Source organism: Hermetia illucens, chromosome 4 (assembly GCF_905115235.1).
Source record: "Hermetia illucens chromosome 4, iHerIll2.2.curated.20191125, whole genome shotgun sequence".
Lineage (NCBI taxonomy): Eukaryota > Metazoa > Arthropoda > Insecta > Diptera > Stratiomyidae > Hermetia > Hermetia illucens.
The window spans coordinates 118948129-118967864 of NC_051852.1; the positions used below are offsets into that span (position 1 = coordinate 118948129).

Genomic DNA, 19736 nt, shown 5'->3' on the forward strand with positions numbered 1-19736 from the left:
GGTGCTTAGAGCAGCGATTCCACCTATTTCCCTGACATAAACTGATCTTCAGCAGTTGCATATGCACTAGGAAAAGATGAGAGATTCGCGTAAGACGGTTAGTACTTCTGATACTGCGTAACTGCAGTTATGTAAGTTTAACGAGCATTTAAGTGACTGTAACGGCCCCCAAATAAAATCAGTCCTTTTGAAATTTAAATGGTTCCCTCTTTTTTGATTGAATCTTGGTACTATAAAAGTACCACAGAACATATCATTGCGGGGCTATCCTGAATGAAAACTGACTTTTATGAATGCTATAAAATTTCCATTGTTAATAGAAAATTTAAATAGAAATCATAAATTCGCGAAAGACTATCATTTAGTTCCAGTTTGATAGTTTCCTCGGTTCGGTGAAGATGTGGATAAGCATAATTTTATTTTTAAACATTCAGATATGCCTTTCTGAAAATATTCTGCTAAATTTGGCATGGAAAAATTTCACCGTAAGTGGAACATCTTAAATCACGTTTTATTTTAAAGAAAAGTGTGATGAAAAGCGTTAAAAATATATATAATAAACAGTGAGGGTTGTCCGCAATTTCGGATCTTAAACCCATAAATATTTAAAAGTTGTGTAAATTGAAATGAAAGGAGATTACAGAGATACCTCTTAGTTGCCTATTGTCAACGATAAAGGCAGAACTACACTTTCACATGGAAAGCGGTTTATATTTTGCGCGAATTTCCGTAGCTATTCTCTAACTTTTATAAACCTCTCCTAGGCTCCTGATAACCTCTTTTATCGTGAGCAGACCCTGAATTAAACTTGCAAGAAGAATACCTTTCCACTTCCACGAAGTGCGTACTTGCCATGTAGATATATTCCAATGATCCTCTTCGGCTACGGATTGATTTGGACACCAGAATCAGAGCCCCGCCATGAATTACAGAGCGGTACTGAATGCAGGCCCAACATTCATACCAGTGAATCCGAGACTTATCTAACACCTCGCCTGCAACTAAAGATACGGGGCCCGATTTATACAGTGCAACGCCAAGGTTGACACACAAGAAACTCAACAACAACAACACAACCACAATCACCATGAAACTCCAACAACCAGGCCGAGAGCATAGCCTCCAGGGATTTTCCTAGAACATATGCTCTCATAGAGCCATCCCAACTCCCAGGGTACCAGACAACCTCCGGTTAGGCTGCCTAATGCGAGCCACTTCAGATGATCCCCTTGCGGCCTCACGTCTGATCGCCTTCCTGGATTACATAGGGAACACCACTCCTCAACAGGTTGACTGGAATCAGCCCGGTGTGGAAAATCGCAACGAAATCTTTCCACAAGTCAGCTACATATTATATGGTTGACATTCGCCCCTTAGTGGGGCACAGTACGGCAACCCCGATTACGCGCCATCATACACTGTTCGGTGAATTGTGCTTGAACACCTTCCAAGGCTTCCCGAGTTACTCGCACTCCTCCTCTATTATTATTGAGAGTATGAATTCCACCGCATGGCGCAGCCAGCATTAATTCCCCCTTAATGTGTGACCTATACACTGCCCCTTCCACTTTCTCATCAAATCAAATCAAAATGCATGCCAGCCAAGTTGTTTGTTGGAGACCGTATCAGGCTAGTGACACGTCGTAGATAAGTGTTGGAGGCTTACAGCTTCTGAATAATATTATGGATCGTTTTCTATGTGCTACTCCCATATAGCAACACAGACAGAACATTCGCACAGTACCGTCTCAACTTGATCTTGGTGTTGAGATAACTGCATAGCTGTTGCAGATTTTAGACAAGGCCGCCGAGGAGGATCTACCTTTCAAAATGCGTCGAACGACATCTAGTTAGGGGTCTTCGTCGGCGAGATCAACACTCTCCATGCTCTGCCCATTAACGCAAATGGGGAGAGTGTTAGTGTTTATCTTCAGTGTAACTCTACTTACCTTTCCTTTCAAACCCAGATTTATTTGGTCAAGTTTCATGACCCTGACGCTGGGCGAACAGATCTGAAAGATGTCGTGGCCCCTTGAAGTCTTCACGACATCTGAATAAATCCGCTTTGTACCTCGAAATCCTTTGAGATTTTATCCCGGTGCAGCATGTAACATTTTGTGCCATCATATGTCGCTCTCATAATAGCTATTAGTTTCTCCAGAATGCCACTTCTGCGTTGAGCACATCACTCCTTGTTCACGCTGCCGAAAGTTTTCTCGAAATCTATGAAGTTCAGATAAAGTGGATACCTAAACTCCGCACACTGGTCCAAAATGATCCGCAAGGTGTTAATGTGGTTAATACAGGAGAATCCAGAGCGGAAATCAATCTGCTCCCTGTCGAACAAGTTTTCAAGACATTTCTTAATACGCTTCAGTATTTGTTTCGCTGTTTTTTTCATGTGACGGCAAGGAGCACGCATATACGCCTCTAACTGTCACACTCAAGACAGGATTCCAAAGAAGGGCATCTCAACCATTATCCCCTTCTTTCGGTGGAAGTACCAGATCTGCAGAAAGTAGATGTAGCGATAATTAGCTCTCCAGAGCGGCGTGAAGCCCAACGTCTTTACTCCGTTATAGTGCATTGACAGCCGAGATGATTTTCTACTATTCCATATTAGCACGTTGCAATGATTAGCCATTTCATCCACATGGTGTCGAACTTCACTGGTTATGATACGCTTAAAAATCGTGATTAAGTGTTGCCTTCACCTCTTCAGCTGTTCCTCATCAGAAGTCGACCGTCAACATACCTCACAAGAATGTGAAAAAATTTGCGACCACAAACTCTTTCACGTTTGAGTATACGATTCTTAAATCGTCGCTATCTGCGGCAGCTTCCCCTTCCCAGACGTGCGCGATCACAAATTCCCTTTCGTCATAGTGCACACTACGTTCAACTACTCGGAATTTCGCACGGTATTGGCGTTCGATGGGGTCACGCACGCGGTGGTTTACAGTGGTTAATAGAGCCTCCCATTCCTTTCGTTCAATGATCCGTTTGCACGATTTCGCAGACAGCCAGATCTAGTAACGAGTGGTGGCTGACGACCTGCGTAGTAACCAAAAAAGCCATTTTTGATGGGAGTCCAAAACGCATCAATATTTTCAGACGGATTACTGAGAGTATCTGCCGCCCGGTCAGCAAGATAAGTCTCCCACTGTCGACGTTGAACTTGGGGGTCACAGCTCTCCATCCCTGCGAGAAGTGACAAATGCAATTCGCAAGCAAAACTAAGCGACTATCAGATGGTGATCCTTTCAAGGAACGCATATCCAGAAGGCAACTCCTAAATACCCTCATGACTTCAAAGCGGTCAGTCTGATTACTCTCGTAAAGTCTCGGTCAGTTGACACCCAACTGAGCTTATGGCAAACTCTGTTCTCTAACAATGTGCCACGAATGACGATGTGGCGGTAGCTGTAAAAAATCAGAAACCTCCTACCATTATCATTGCTTTCGTCAAGGCAAGGTGTTATCAGAGCCCTCTTTGGTATTCAAGTCGCCCATCACAATGGTCCCTTTCCGAAGCCTCTCCTGAACTGCGCGTAATTGTTCGTAGAAACAAGCTTCTACACTATGTCGAAAATTTCCGTTGGTAGAACCTCGCAATTAAAGTCCTGCCAGAAACCATCTCCCAGGTCAAGAGAACTCATGCGCTCGTTCCAGAAACCAATCATAGTGATCACAAAGAAGATCTAAATTGGATTTGAGAGCCGATGCACTGTTTCGCTGCAAGTTGTCGATACGCAAGTCGAGATAAACGGCCGATGTCAACACCTCCTTTCTTACGCACTTTCAGAAGGTAACTCCTAACTAAGTATACTGATGATCGCGATATGGTGGATTTGATTAGATGTTCGTTGCCCACCACTTGAAATCCAACTGACCCTTGGGGAGACGCTGTACTCAAACGGTATTCCGTCGATGCTGCAGGTGAATGGCTTTCCAGATTATAAATGGTCAAGTTCTTAAAAGGTGGAAAAGTACTCATCGGAGTCTCACTTCGATTAGGCCTTGAATGTCCAGCTTATGTTGCTGGAATTCTCGCTCACAAAAGCTAGTATTCTGGCGCCTCTCTATTGTCAGGGATTGTACAAAAATTAAAAAAAAAATTATAGACCGTTTTCAATTGCTAAAAATCGTAACCGCAAAATGATGGAGGAACTCAAGTAGCAGGATGAGCTTTCTGACTGAATACCATGATCTTCTACCGCATCTTCTTGAAGTCCTTGTGTGGCTTGATAAAAATTTTCACAACGAGGCCAGTCATCCCAAACTTGACAATCGATTCTAGAAATTGGTGCAAAAGTATTAGAAACGGACAGAAAACCTTTAGTGATAGAAACCTTTAGTGATCGAACACGGTAGCGTCTCTAAATTCAGCTTTTTGAACTACGCCATTGGGCCACCGATCACCTTAACGTCTTTGAAAGAATTTGTCAAAAGTTAATTGTTATTCTTCAGGTCACTTATGCCAATCATTCTCACTGGGTCCCATCATTGTCCTATCAACCAGGAAAGTATCTTGCGCATGAGTCTCTTGCTCGAGATGGCGCTGGTGCTGATACACTTTATGGGATCTTCCTCTTGTGCTCTTTCTCAACATTTTTAGTCTATCCAGACTCTGTTTTGGGAAAACTAGGGTCTCATTCAGCTAAAAAAAAGCTTCGCCTTGTACACAACCAGATTCGAAATTCGAAAGGGACTCATTATTGTCGAACGTAGTTGAAACCTGGTCCTTGTGTCCACCAACGTCTCATGATTCCATGTTAACCGCGTGGAATCTCTCCGTACTGATCGACATCCGGTGACTTCGGTTGGAATAATCCAATAGAGATCCACAAGCGTCACATCCTCATTCATATGTACTTCTCAGTCAAAAATCTCAAGAATGGTTTCTTGTAAGAAATCAAACTTTTCCAGGATATTATCTGAATAAAACTGAATTTTTGACGACGGACCCTATTGAAATAGGTACTGTCAGTGGCAGTGGCCTACCCACAGCTGAACGATTTAAATATCTCGGATCAATGCTTTTAACCAATGGTGAACTGCGTAATGAAATTGCTACACACATTAGCGCAATGTGGAAAAAGTTGCGACTTTTGTGATCGTCGTATCTGCGAACGTCTTTAATCCAAAATTTGCCGCAGTGTCGTGCACCCTGCCGCCCTTTGAGTGCTGGACCACTATAAAAAGTAATGATTGACACCTCGTGGTCATGGAGACGAAGATGTTGCGATGGACTAGGTGCTTAACACGTCATGATCACTTTTAAAATGAGGAGATCCGCGATGGATAGGGGATTGCACCGACCTCCAATGGTATGCTCACGTAATTTTCGCTAATAGGAATTCCCTTGCCAAGATTAGTCTGAACATCGAAGTCGATGTAAAAAGACCAAAGGGCCGGCCGAAGCAATAGTGGTTTGATGTGCTGGATGACGATTTGAAAGCCTTGGCGACTGCATCTAGATCAGACCTTTGAAAAAACAAAATGGCGTAGCCAAACAAGGCGAGCCAACCCCGTTTCAGAATGGGACAAAGACTGAAGAGGAAGAAGAAGAAACTTTTACAAGATCTTAACATCATGGTGAATCAGCACTTTGCTTCTACTCGTGCAGTTCGCACTGCAGACTTTCAGTTTGGGGTCGTATCCAAGAAAAATCCCTTCTCTCCAACCTATCAATTCTCCTAGTTTACGCTCTTTCTAAGCAAAAACTCGTTAGATGTTTTGATGTTCAAGCTTTTCGAGGCCAATCGATTGCAAATATAGTTAGCAATATCCACCGCTTCTGCCAAAATTTAAAAGGTAGATTTGTTTGAAACGGGAGGCACCTGGGTGTACCCAGTAAATGTTTGTTCATTCTTTCCTGCTTCCAATTCTACTCAAGTTTTCGAAGCACAGTAAATCTACTAGTGATTTCATTTGGTGGTTCTTCCACCAACTCTCTTCATACTCTTCTTCCTCGCAGCCCCAGAAATACGGTCCACATTTGCATGAAAAAACAGTTTTGAATAGATAATTTTCGACTAAGGAACCAACCAATCACAATATTCACGGATAACATACAAGTCGTCTTCTCGTTCAGCAGTTAACACGATGTGGTCTTTCTCTTCCAGTATCTTCGTGCAGGGTTTCTTGAATGATGATGTGGTCATAGTCAGAAATCTTTCTAATTCTTAATGAATTTGTTCTGGGGTCCTAGATATGAGACACCTTTGAAAGCTCAAGTTGCTTTTCGTTATCATCAAGTTATAGAAGACCCCTCTTTTAAAATAAACGCCTACAGAAGGCTTATATTCTCCATAAACACATATGTACGCCGCCGCGCCTTTATCGGTGTACTGTCTCCAATTAGTTCCCTTCCTTAACACCTTTATATTGTCCCAGCTTATGGCCCCACTTGAAGCGAAGGACCTCTAGTTCGCTAGTTTTAGAATCTACCGTATCTTCCTCGCTATCAACTTCCATCGTGCTGTCATTGCTAGCATCACTATTAAGGTCCAAACACTCTGGTTTACTAAGCTACCACTTCGCCTGTCCAACAGTATCCTGCCTACGATATTGGAAAGCTTTCTTTTGAGCCACATGAGCAATTCCGAGAAAGTTTCCAATCCTGTCTGGCTGGCACACGCCTTCAACGGGACAACATTCACAGCCTCCTCAGCAGGTCGCCGAATCGCAACACAGTCGCCTAACACTTTAACATCGTTCCCATCGCCTTCTTCTACGGACGAAGTACTGAAGTATATTAAAAGTAAAGTTGACTCACTTTCACAATTGTCTTGTGTTAAACCGACAAAGAAGAGCAATCCCAACCGGATGATTGATTGACCCAATCGGTCCTTCTTTCTAGCCTGAAGATGTGTTCATCAAGCCTAGCAAGCGCACGAATTCACGAATAAATTTCGGAACAGCCCACCTGCCTCACCGATCAATGTAACTGGCTCTGTGTTCACTGCCCGCCTGTTTTTCCAAAATGGTAGGGATTTAAGAACCAAGCTGAGGCCATTAATTTATCTACGCTGACTCAACAACATCATCCCATCTGCATTTTCAAAACTGACTTGCTTGCCCCTTTTGCTTGAATGAACAATTGTTTAACAGTTTGTTGGAAATCCTTACTCTCAAGTGTCCTTTCCTTTCCTCTGTGGGGATTTTTACTTCCCCATACTCAACTGGTAAAGTTATCTTAGCTTTCCACTTTCTTTCAACAACCTCTCCCAGACCCCTTCTCCCAGTCTCCTCTTTTCTGCAATTCGGCACCACCAAAAACTCCTTGCACAGCAATCTCGATCTCTTCCTTTCCAACCTACCCGACTTCGCATCCTCAATCTCCCTTTCTTGTAACATCACCGCATCTTCATTGATATGTGTACCCTTTTCAAACTCTATATTTCCCTGATGGACTGCTCTGCCTCCTGGGATATTATATTCTCCAATTCCTCTCAAAGTACATGTAGTGCGGACATTTTCAAAGTTCTCTTAGCGGAGCCCGACATTTACATTTTCCCCCTTAGTTTTAATCGTAAGTTAAGGCACCTCCTTCTGAGGCCAAAATCGTTTCCTCTTCTTCCTCAGCCTCCCTAGTAAGCTTTCCAGGTCCCCCTTCTTAATATGGACATTAGAAATGCCACTCTAGACAGCTCGGGCTTTTTCACAAAGATCCTCATAACTAGGCCTCTTCATTTCAAGCGTTGTTTGAGTGGCTCGGTACCTACATCAGGCATGTTTTGTTCAGTTGGCCAAGTTTCAGCGGCTACTACTGACAGCTCCACGTCATCTTACTATTGAGTGCTAATAACACTGCCTTTTTATCGCAACAAATTCGAATGATGCAACTCCGCCATTCTTGTCGCAAGCATATGGTGAATTTTCCGGAAACACCCCTAAACGATCCCACGACTGACCCATCTAAGAAGATTATGAGACTTGTAATCCCAGAAGGCCAGAGGCAGTGTCCTCCTGGCGCTGATATAGGACAGCCATCACGCTATCTAGTTTCTACTGATTTCATAATGACACAGATTCACAATTTAGGTCTTCATTCCAGCAAATCCACCGACCCCACTATGAGAGTCCAAAAATCGAAGCGATTCGCAAACAAATCTTCAAAAATAACTTAGCAAAAATTGTTCAGCATAATAAGGAATACGAACTAGGACTTCATACATATCGAAAAGGGGTCAACCAATTCTCCGACATGACCGAAGATGAAGCGCTGAAATTCGCATCCTGTTTTCAGACACCATCAGTGGAGTATGAACTGCAGCATCCTTCTAAGCAATTTTAAATCGGCTTTGATTTCAGGGAACTGGTGAAGATGACCGAGATGATACCAGCAAACGATTTCAAGTTTTCAAATGCTGCAAAGGTGCCAGATGCAATTGATTACAGGGATCAAGGAGCGGTGACTAGAGTGAAAAATCAAGGTAAGTATTACATACCTAATTGGTCATAGTGCTCGGTTGTTCCTCAACTCACTGAAACTGGCTGTGTAGCATTCCTGGTTGGGCAGTCTAGAGGGAGAAGGGGCCAACCTTGAAGAAAGGTCATTCTCATAAAGTCGAACGAAGGTATATCTTTCGCAGAAGTTGCTCGAGAAATCAACAACAACGTCAAACTAGAAGATGCTGGGGTGGGCGTCAACCTATCCAGCCGAGTCAAACTAGCGGCATACTTGTATAATTTACTTCGAACACTGTCAACAAGGATACGTTCTCCATGGCAGTCTAGAGTGCTCTAGGCGAACTAAAAAAAACTAAAAAGAGGTGAAGGAAGCAATTAAAAGTAATTACCCAGACGTGAGTAATCCCAAGTTGAAAGTTACATCTGTCAACTCCAGAGAATAAACATTGGTAATTGGTCGTCGGTTCAAATCTCACTGGTGGCAGTGGAATTTGCATCGTGATTTGACGTCGGATACCAGTCGACTCAGCTGTGAATGAGTACCTGAGTCAAATCAGGGTAATAATCTCGGGCGAGCGCAATGCTGACCACATTGCCTCCTAGTGTACCGTTACGGTCTTGAATGAAGTGCTCTAACACACTTCAAGGCCCTGATCCAATATGGATTGTTGCGCCAACGATTATTATTATAATTGGTCGTCCGTGAGAAGACAGTTAAGCCCGTAGTAGAGCGGGCAGCCTATTTGTTCCCGAACATTCTTAATAATCGGTGTGGGAACGCCGATAGTAAAGAAAGATCCCGGCCTATCGACTAGCAGCCCCCAGGTGATGGTGTTAATATTATTTTGGAAACCAAGTTGTTACATAATCTCAGCATCATTACGCTCCTTTTCTAAAAACCAGAGAAAACACTCTTGCCCCAGACGCCCTATTTCGTTCGATCTTGGCTTAACCGGAGGGGTCCTAGAGGTGGCAGTTATGGTGTGTATCAGGAGCCAGCCCCTTCGGCACCCTGGCCGAGTAGTGTACATTGAACCGTTATTAGTAAACCGTGCTCCCCCGGGCGAGCGATGAGCGTCCGTAAGTTCCGGGATCAGCTACGCGTTGGTCAGACCTGAGGGAACTAGTGTAGGACCTTTGTTCCCGAGTGAATACTCGTCCCTGAATATTGTGGTCCGCCCCTTTCCGCACGATGCGCTAGTAAAAACTCTGATGAAGAACAAAAACAACGTAAATAGTGAGACAATGGAAATGGGTCGCCCCAGCGTCCAGCAAAGGTGGCAGCAAGGGCTGAAATACCCCACGAGACATTAAAATGCGCGAATAAAAAATAAAACAAGCAAACTGATGCGGCACCTGGAACGGAGACTATACCATGCAGTGCTGTTGTTGCGGAAAGAGGCACAGTAGAATCTACTTCTAATATAAGCCAAATGTAAACGCAGTCGATCTTTCTTCTTGCAGAAGCGCATCAGCAATAGCGTAGGAAGGCTGGTGGAGCTGAAGAAACCCCTTAATGTATTCTCATACTACAGGCAGTCATGGAGACCAAAAGAAGATGCGCAAAAAGCAGAAACCACCGCGGTCCCTGGCTGAGAATACTACCAGCGCCAAACGGTTCACAGTTAGCCCATTGCGGAGCGAACTGAAAAAAACACAAAGAAGAAGGAGTATCTGAAGGAGACTTCACTCAGGTTCTTTGCAGGGCTCGAAAGAGGAAGGCGAAAAGGGAGAAGAGGCAACAAAACGTCGCATCGTCAGAAAAACCGCTGCCTAAAATTAAAAGTGGGGAGACGAAGAAGGACTTGAATGCAGCGGAATCCGTTATAGGAAGATAGCGAAGCGGAAGTGTCTTCTATCCGGAAAACGATGGGATGGTGGAGTCCTAGTCAAATTAGGACGCATTAGGACAACGTCCTGTTAAGCGATCTAGGGGCTACTAGGAAACAAAACTTCGGTTTCTAACCAAGGACCCAGGTGCTCTCTGGAAATTCGAGATCTTGACTGCCTCACAGAAAACTCACTCACTAGAAGAGGCCATCAAGTCGAATATTCAGAGGTAGTCAATCCCCGAATTGGTATCATCTTTACCAACTGTTGAGGTCAAAAATTTGCTGTGCAAGAAGCGAAGAAACTTCTTAACAACGGGAAATTGAAATTGGATGGATAATATGTAGGATACAAATCCAGACCGCCTAACCAAATATTAAAGATGTTTAGTTTATGGCCATAAGGCTGCAACCTGCCTGGTACATAACAGGAGGGCAGCATAGAGTGAATACCTTCAACGATACGTAGAGTTACGTTCTATACAGCGAGCGTTGCGCACACTACAGACTCGGGACGGTGTCCAGTTTTAAAAGCAGAACTGGGAAGCGCTAAGATGCAGTTAACATAATTCGCATCCTACGGATCAATACGCACCGGAATGCAACCGCTCATGAGTTGCTAGCGGAGATCAAAACTGATCTAGTTCTCATCAGTGAACAATACCAAAACAAGGACCCAGCTTCATGGCACCCCGATGCATTAGGTATAGTTGCCATCTGGGTTCGGGACGGCAGCAGCCCAAGGCCGAGAGGGCAGCTTTTTCCGGATTCGATGTTTAGAAATGAGAGGATGCCAGACTTACGGCACAGGCTTGATGATCTAGAGGACGCTATCTTGGGCACGGAAGGACAGGTACTGCTCGGGGGTGATGTCACTGCCAGGGCACTTAAATGGGGCGTGCCGCACCCAGACTCCAAGCGAAACGAATTCTCGAAATGGCAGTGAGAACTCGTAGCTTTAAGCACCGAATCCACCCCAATGTTCTAGCGCCCACACCGCGAAGGAAGCATTCTTGGTTTAATCTTCGAGTCGAAATCACTGGTGCTGCTGGTGGACAGTTGACGAGTTCTGGAAGACTTTTCGTTTGACACAACCTCTCGGTATACGCGACCGCTGTTCACTTAAGACCGAACTATCATTATCCCGTACGAGCAGGGCAATTTCCCTTCTCGTTGAAAGATGGCGAGGATTGCGCTGGTCAGTAAAAGGAATACCAACCGTGAGCTGCCGTTTCATACCAACCACTTTGTATACTTGACGCTGCCAGGAAAGTGCTCAAAACGTCATTAAAAATAGAATCACTGACGCAATACGTGGTGCCGGGGACTTATTGCCACGGCAGCTGAATGATTCACAGTTGATGGTGTCATGCAAGTCGTAGCTGCCGTTCGCCGAGCGGAGACACACAGCTGCCGAGCTTGACAGATGGTGCTTCTCGTAACGCTTTACGTCAAAAATGCCTTTAATTGCAGAGAATGCAAAGACATTCTAGGCACAATGTACAATACTTTCCACGTTCCAAGCTATCTCTGACCCTTCTATATGAGACACTAGAGGGACAGAGGAACATGGAGGTCAGGTTGGGGGTAGCGCAGGGTTCCATCATCGGGCGGGACCTCTAGAACGCTTCCTATGATAGTCTGCTTAGACATGCCAGAAGAATCGCATCTGTTTGGTTGTGCAGATGAAGTTGCAGCACTTGTTGCCGGACGCAGTGTTGAACAGACGAAAAACAAACTTTGCCTATTCATGCGACGGGAAATCGGATGGATGATTGCGCATGATTTCGACCTTGCACTGGTAAAATTCGAAGTAGCCATCCTGACTAAAAAGAGAGTCCCGACCCTGCGTACCATATCAATCAACGAGTCGAAAATCGCGTCAAAGCTAACGGTTAGGTACCTTAAGGCGACATCTCCTGATGAGTTCAATGTAGTCTGCTCTACGATGCTGTTGTGTGCACTGACTCTTTTGGCAAGGAGATATATTGTAAGCGACAGGCGCAAGTACGAAGACGATGAGCTTGGTGTACTATACTGTCTCTGAACTGGCGGTGATGATTGCAGGAGCGATTCTCTTTGCTCCTCTTGCTAAGGAGCGTAAATCTATATACAATATAAGCACAAAAGAGAAGAGCCAAGAGTGGTGGATATTCGCAAAAAATTGCAACGTACACTAAATGAGTGACAACCTTCTTGGCAAAATGAGACAAAAAGCAGATGGACTGTGCAGCTCATTGGCAACTTAGGTGCGTGGCTGAATCGGAAACATGGAGAGACTGACGACATCCTGACGCAGCTCCCAAGTAGGCAAGATTGGAAAGGCACGATTTCCGGGTTGTGTGTTTTGCAATGGAGTTGTGGACGACGGTCATCACACTTTTTTTCCTTACGGAAAGTGGGAGGGGATTCGCCAGCAACTCTCTCTCTAGACAACCTTGCCAAGGAGTGCTGACAGAAGGAACGGTGTTGCGCATTATATTAGAGTTCTTCTCGTTACAAAGAAAATAGAACTTGAAAGGTGGAAGAGGCGAATGGCGGGAGGTTGCTTGAACTAACAGTTCCTTTCTTCTTTTCCGCTCCCGTCGGTGAAAGACATTCCCTGATTTGAAGGCTCGCCGAGGCGAAAGAGCTCGAAGGCTAGCCCCAAGTTATGTGACAAACAGTTTCAAGCTAGCTCTGTGACGGTTGAGAGGTCTTTAGTTGGTAGTCCGATGGCGTACCCTCGCGGGAGTGCAATACAGACACAACGCGCCTGTTTCGCCTCTTCCGTTACGGGATCCCAGTTGGATTGATTCCCACTTGGATAAGTGGAGAGTCTGTATCTAGACCACACTGTCAAGTTGGTTACGACACGGACAATGAGGCAGGCCAGGCCTTCTGGATAATTAAAAATTCTTGGAGGGAGATGTACAAGGAGAATTGAAATGGCCAGGAATCATGATAATAATTGCAATATTGCTGCAATGATTATTTGACCAATCTTACCACAGTGGTTTTCCTGAAATATGGAGATTTTTATAAGAAACTAATAAAGTGATTACAAATATTTATATATAGCATGTAGATAAGGTAAACCCTACTGTAAACACCAAGGTTAAGGAAAAAACTTCAGTGTTGGATTAAGTGCAGTTCCGGGAATACGTGTCGGCTTCTCTGATTATCTAGACGTTGCAGTTACCCCAGAATAAGGTGAGGTATGAGCGGCAACCAACGGCTCTGTAGTGAAGATTGTAACATGGTTCCACTAGTTTTCCTTAAGGTGTACACTGCCGCCAAATGCAGTGTTTGGCCCTCCCTCATGACGTCTACATTTGACCACATAAACTGACAAATGTATCTTTCCCGGCCCTTGCAATGAATGTTCTTAGCACCTTTAAATCACCTGCTTTTCATAGTGAGTATCTAGTCGACAACCATTCTTATCAACATGTGGGCGTTTTTTTCACCTTCCCGGCCTACACATAACTTTGGCAGATGCATGTATGCGCTGGTTCATACACCGAGGATTCGGTTATCCGCATGAAGGGACTCGATTTCCATATCAACGAAGATTGATTGTCTACCTGTCTGTTACACACAATTATATCTATTATCAGAAAGTTTAGTGTACTGTAACATCACACGGATAAAGTAGGTGGAATGAGATTGCGGGGAGCGTAAGAACGGGGGTTCCCAATGTAAGCGCAAACGGGATATATACTTTTTTCTCCGAATATAATCGTTAGAGATCCCAAATGAAAGGTACTTTATCAAAAAGGTAATAAGTTTGGTATCAGTTGCAAAAGGTAAAATTTAGACCAACCGAATCTCACCCCGAACTCTGCCCGATGCTGGAAAGTTTGATGGAAATCGCATTATTAGTAACAAAGCTGTATTAAATAAAATTTATGTCTTTACTGTGAATCCACTGCAGCCTAAACTGTAAATTGTCAATATTACATTAAAGTGGAACAGTCATGCATCCCAAAATTGTTGCATAAGAAAAATATACACAAAAACTTGAAAATAATAAAGAACGTTTCAACTTACAGGTAAATGCGGTTCCTGCTGGGCATTCGCAACTACAGGAGTCCTAGAATCACATCATTTCCTTAAAAAAAAGAAACTCTTGGAACTCTCTGAACAGCAATTGATCGATTGTTCAGAGCGAAACCGCGGCTGCAATGGTGGCCACCCGTATCTAGCAATGAAATATGTTAAAAAGAACGGTATTTCAACTGCGGAATCCTACCCATATATGATGATGCAGTCCTCTTGTCAATACAAGCCCAGCATGAAAGTACCGTCTCTAAAAGTTGTGACATTCACATATACTTCTCCATCCGACGGTTTTCCACCCGACGAACACTATTTGAAGCAACTTGTCGGATACTTTGGACCTATGGTCGTTGCTATTGAAGTAGGAAAGGACTTCATTAATTATTCAGAAGGAATTTTTTTTAGTGATGATTGCAAAAAAAGTTCCTCGGCTATTAACCACGCCGTGCTTGTTGTTGGTTACGGCACGGATAAAAAAACAGGCCAGGACTTCTGGATAGTTAAAAACTCTTGGGGAGAGGAGTACGGGGAGAAGGGTTATATACGAATGGCCAGGAATCGCAATAACAATTGCAATATTGCTTCAATAATTGTTCGCCCAGTCTTACAAAATTAATTTTCCTGAATTATAAATCTTTGTATGAGAAACTAATAAAGTGATTATAAATACGAAAATCAGAGTCAAGGTAAGGTAAAACCCTGCTCCAAACGACGAGGTTCAGGATGGTGTTTCCACCACAGTTATTTTCAAGGTGATGTAAACTGAACTAATATTGAGATAAATATAATTCAAAATTTTGGACCTAGTATTAAAGACAGTTGGTAATGCGTCAAACTACATCTTAGACTTAGACATAGATTTGACCCTTTTTGTGTTTGGGCACTGAGTGTTGGATACGCGTAACGATAAGGTTTGGGGCCAAGCAGTGAACTGCTGGAAAGACTGATTCTGGGAGCCAACCCATTTTTCTCTAAGATTGATATGTGGCTCCCCGGCAGACAAACCTCTTGTCTTCCAAGACCATTAATGGATAGTGACCACATCCTTAACCCGGGGACCTTACTATTAATAAAATGCTGCGGAGAGTATTATTCGAACCGTTCCCATTGGATAGTTTGCAGTTGGAGGTAACTGACTGTATTCGAAAGTGCCTCACTGATACCTGGTCACCTCATTGAATGAGCCTGACCTTACCGTGCTACGGAGGGCAATCGTACGACGGACCTCCTAACCCCCATACTCGTAGGATTCAAATAAATGCAAAAAATAAACACACAAAAAACACATATAATAAACTAGCGGCACCCCCATACCGCACACAAACTGGCCCATCAGGAGGAGGCAAATCTCCACAACATTGAGAAACTGGTGACTACATCCAAGAAGGGAGAAATTGCAGCAGAGCGATATTAACGTTGGACTAGTGTGAAGACTGCAACCTACAAAGACACAGGTGCTAAATGGTATCCTTGCTATCTAAAAGAAGGTCTAAAACCAGAAGAGGCCCTCAAGAAGGTTCAGAACAGACCTAAGCTTTCAGTATCAGAGTCAATAAAGCAAGGAGCAGCGAAAATCAGCCCGCAAAAGAGAAATGCTCCCAAAAAAACCTAAATTCGAACCCAAGATTTCGAGGCGATCAGGGTTTAAAACAGGAGAGCCAGGAGTCCCGCCGTTAGCTATGCTAATGCGGTAAAGAGTATTCGACTAACCATTCTGCCGAAAGTTTTCCCGGAGCAGCTACTCGTAATGAGCAGGAAATAATTGAGAACCTCATCGTCATAGAGGTGTGTGACGAATGGAACAAGAAGCTTGTGTTTACCAACACACGCTTTCGACCAGGTCTTATACTGGTAGACTGCATGCAGGATTACAGTTCCTAAATTACCAGGATGGAAGGAAGCGGAAATATCAACATGTACTGCTCACGATTGAAATAGAAAACCGACCCCTGCAGGCAATTAAACATCGTAACTTTCTGCGCACTTGCACAGGGAGAAACAAAGGAGAGATACTTCGGAGAACACATCGGGTGAAAATCCTACCAAGGTCCCCGAAGGAATCGATGAGGCCATAGAGGCTGAAAGGGCGGGACCGAGGAAGACGAAGAGGAGAAGCTGTACGACCTTGATCTAGACCTAGGGCTCAAGTCGGACCGCGAAACACAAGAAAGTGACATCTCGAAGGAGAAAAACAATACTCCAACATTGGAGAAAAGCTCCAAGCACAACCGGAGGCGATGGCCAGCACTAAAATAGCGAAGGTAAACTCCCACCATGCAAAAACTGGATATGCGGTAATTGCAAAAGTAAGTTCCCAGAACAATACGGGGCATGTTCGCCGTCTTCAAGGGGAAAGTATGCAGGTAATTTGGGATTCCTTTTTTGAAAAACCAAGACCTCGTACCATTCTCAAAAGAGACTTAAGATATATATACCTTTCAGAGTTTCTAACAGGAGACCTCATTGCTGTCCAAGTCCCAGTGGAATCCGAGAGATGAACTCGAGAGATAATCGTAGCATCAAGAAACTTTCCTGGAGACGACACCCAAATCCAACCGGAATTAGTGACTACACCGGCAAAGTTCTGCAAAGGCAGACGCTACCACTTCTTATCGGTTGCGCTGCCAATGTTCACCATCAGGTCTGGGGAAGCAGCGATATTAATCGAAAAATGAATACCTTCTGGAGTTCATCAGCAACAAATTCGAAATGCATAACGTGGGGAACACTGAAACATTCATGACCAGCACTAGGCAAGAGGTACTAGACATAACTCTAGAGAACTCTCTGAAGAGCGGCTTGGTCAAGAATTGGGGGATGTCGGATGAGCCTTCTGTATCGGATCGCAAACCAGATTTGACACTTACAGCAACTCGGAAATAAAAAGAAAAAGAATAAGGGATCCCACAATAACAGATTCCTATGTAACGCGCCTAAGTGACAAGTAGACGAGCCACAGATGAGCTGTAAAATCAGGGGCGAAATAGAGCTAGAAACAGTAATTGAAGGCCTCGACAAAGTCATCCAACTTAGACAATCAAGTCATCAAGGGACGTACCCTGGTGTAACAAGAACCTTACCAGAATAAGGACACACATCCAAAAGCCCTAGGGATATCTAATTGGTGGACCTCGGCGCAAAACCGGGATGTCTGGAGTTCCGTTTTAAGGCAGGCCTAGACCAGATACCGGTTATTGCGCCGTTGATGATGATGATCCAAAAGCCCTTCATCCAGGCACTATGCCACCAGGACTGACAGAGGTTCAAAAAACCACTGACGACGTACAGCAACGTGATCAGGGAAGCTAAACGAAACAACTTTAGAGAATTCTGTGAAGGGATCGACCAAACCACAGAAGCAGTAGCCAAGGACAAGATAATATCTTATGTCTGTCTGAAAAACGAGGATGGAACATTTACCCAGAATAAGAAGGACAAAATTCATCTGCTCCTCACAACTCATTTCCAGGGGTCCTATCCCACAGCGGAAGGCGATAGCATTCTGCGTGACACCCTAACAGGGAACAAAAGCGAAGAAAGGAAAACTGAAAACTAGCGAAAGAGGTATGCTCGAAAGTTAAAGTAAGATCGGTTGTGGCAAATTTTAAGCCACTGAAATCGCCGACGTAGACGCCATTTTCCCAGCACTACACCAAAGGGGCCCTCAAATAATCTTAAAATCTCTCCTAAAAGTGGCAAGGGGCAGAATAGCTTTGGGATATATAATATACCAAAGGCATGGAGACGGGCAAGAGTAATCTTTCTTCCGAAAGCAGGTAAAAAGGATCGTTTTCAACCTAAATTTTTCATACAAATTTCCCTGACATCGTTCGTACTTAAAACGGTGGAGCAGATCGTAGACAATTATATTAGAATTATGGGTCGAATGCGTAATTCCCTACATCCACGTAAGAACGCTTACCGAGCAGGACGGTCAATCGAAACTGTGCTGCATCAGCTGACAGATGTAGTACGGGATGCCATAGAAATAAAGGAAATAGCACTGTGTGCGTTTTTTGCACATCGAAGCAGCGTTCGATAACACAGAGATACAGATACCCATACAGAGATACAGATACCCTAATCCCTAAATGAGTGGGAAATACTCTGGCCTTCTAGATGGGCAGAATGTTAGATAGCAGAGAAATGGAAATGCCGGGGGGCATGGGGGCAAATATGAGGATACCCCATGTGACAGATTCCAAACAGGGCTGCGAATCACTAGTAGCTGATGTATGAAGGCAGGGCTGCGAATCAATCCAGCCAAGGCGAATATCGTACTACTCACTAGCAAACGTAAGCTTGATCGCCTAAAAACTATTAGATTACATAGCATGGAGGTGAAACGAGTAAAAGAGGTCAAATATTTGGGAGTCTCTAGACCAAAAACCACTCTGGAAGATACATGTTAAAAGGATATGTCGGAAAGCCACAAGGGCTCAAAAGACTTTCAGGTCCATAGCAGGGGAAAAACGGAAATGCACCCCGAGAATGCTGCACTGGATATACACGGCAATAATAAGGCCAATGATTACCTATGGGGCGATAATCTGGGCAGGTAAAACAGAAGACAACCACCACGGAGTCACCAAAACTTCAAAGACTGGCTTGCGTGTGTATCAATGCGGCAATTAGGACCTGCCCAACAGAATCCCTAGAGGTCCCTTCTGGGATTGACTCTTCTCCATCTGCACATACAGATGGAGTCAAGAAGGACCATCTTCAGAATGTCCAGCAATGAAGAGTGAGGCAGAGAGCTGCCTAAATCGAAGGAAAATTGATATTGTTTCGAAGCGGCATCCCAAATTACTGACACAAAGGGATAGCATGGCACGTTTCACTTCAGTAAAAAGTTTGAAACACGTTAGAGAAACAGACAAACTGGGAAAACGTGGCATTGACATATGACTTAAACCAGCAACTGATTACCTGGTACACTGATGGATCCCTTACAGTAGAGGTAGCAGGTGCCGAGGTCATTGATCCAAGGAAAACACACTTTGAACCAATGCGTAACACACCAGAATATTGCAGTTGGAAATATACGCCATAGACAGATGTGCCTACTTCAAAATGAACTATAGGAGCAGAACATTGCTATTGCAGCCAAGAACCAAGTGGCTATCAAGGCACTTAGGTCTTATCAGGAGAATTCCAAACTGGTATGGGAATGCCTGAACAAACTGAATATGGTCGACTGTTTCAATAAGGGCTGGATATGGCAATGAGGCAGCGGATTAGCTGGCTAGGAAAGGAACAACGACACTCCTATACGGGCCAGAGCCATTCTGTGGAGTCGGAAGTGCGTTCGCGACAACGGCATTGAAAAACGAAGAGAAACGGCTAAGGGAACTTTACTTCGTGAACTTTCCAGGAATGGAACAGTCCAAGGTGCTCATGGGGGCTAAACTATAACCTGGGAAAGCTACTGTCTGTAGATTTTGCGTG

General features: G+C 44.1%; 1 protein-coding gene across 1 annotated transcript; it reads left to right on the plus strand.

The window, feature by feature from the left end:
• The first annotated feature begins 373 nt into the window (after positions 1 to 373).
• On the plus strand, positions 374 to 14908 carry LOC119655276 (procathepsin L-like). The gene is made up of 4 exons (XM_038061092.1): positions 374 to 485; positions 8063 to 8268; positions 8320 to 8441; positions 14282 to 14908. The coding sequence occupies exons 1-4, from the start codon at positions 399 to 401 to the stop codon at positions 14902 to 14904; spliced, it is 1038 nt and encodes a 345-aa protein (XP_037917020.1). The 5' UTR covers positions 374 to 398; the 3' UTR covers positions 14905 to 14908.
• The last annotated feature ends 4828 nt before the right edge of the window (positions 14909 to 19736 follow it).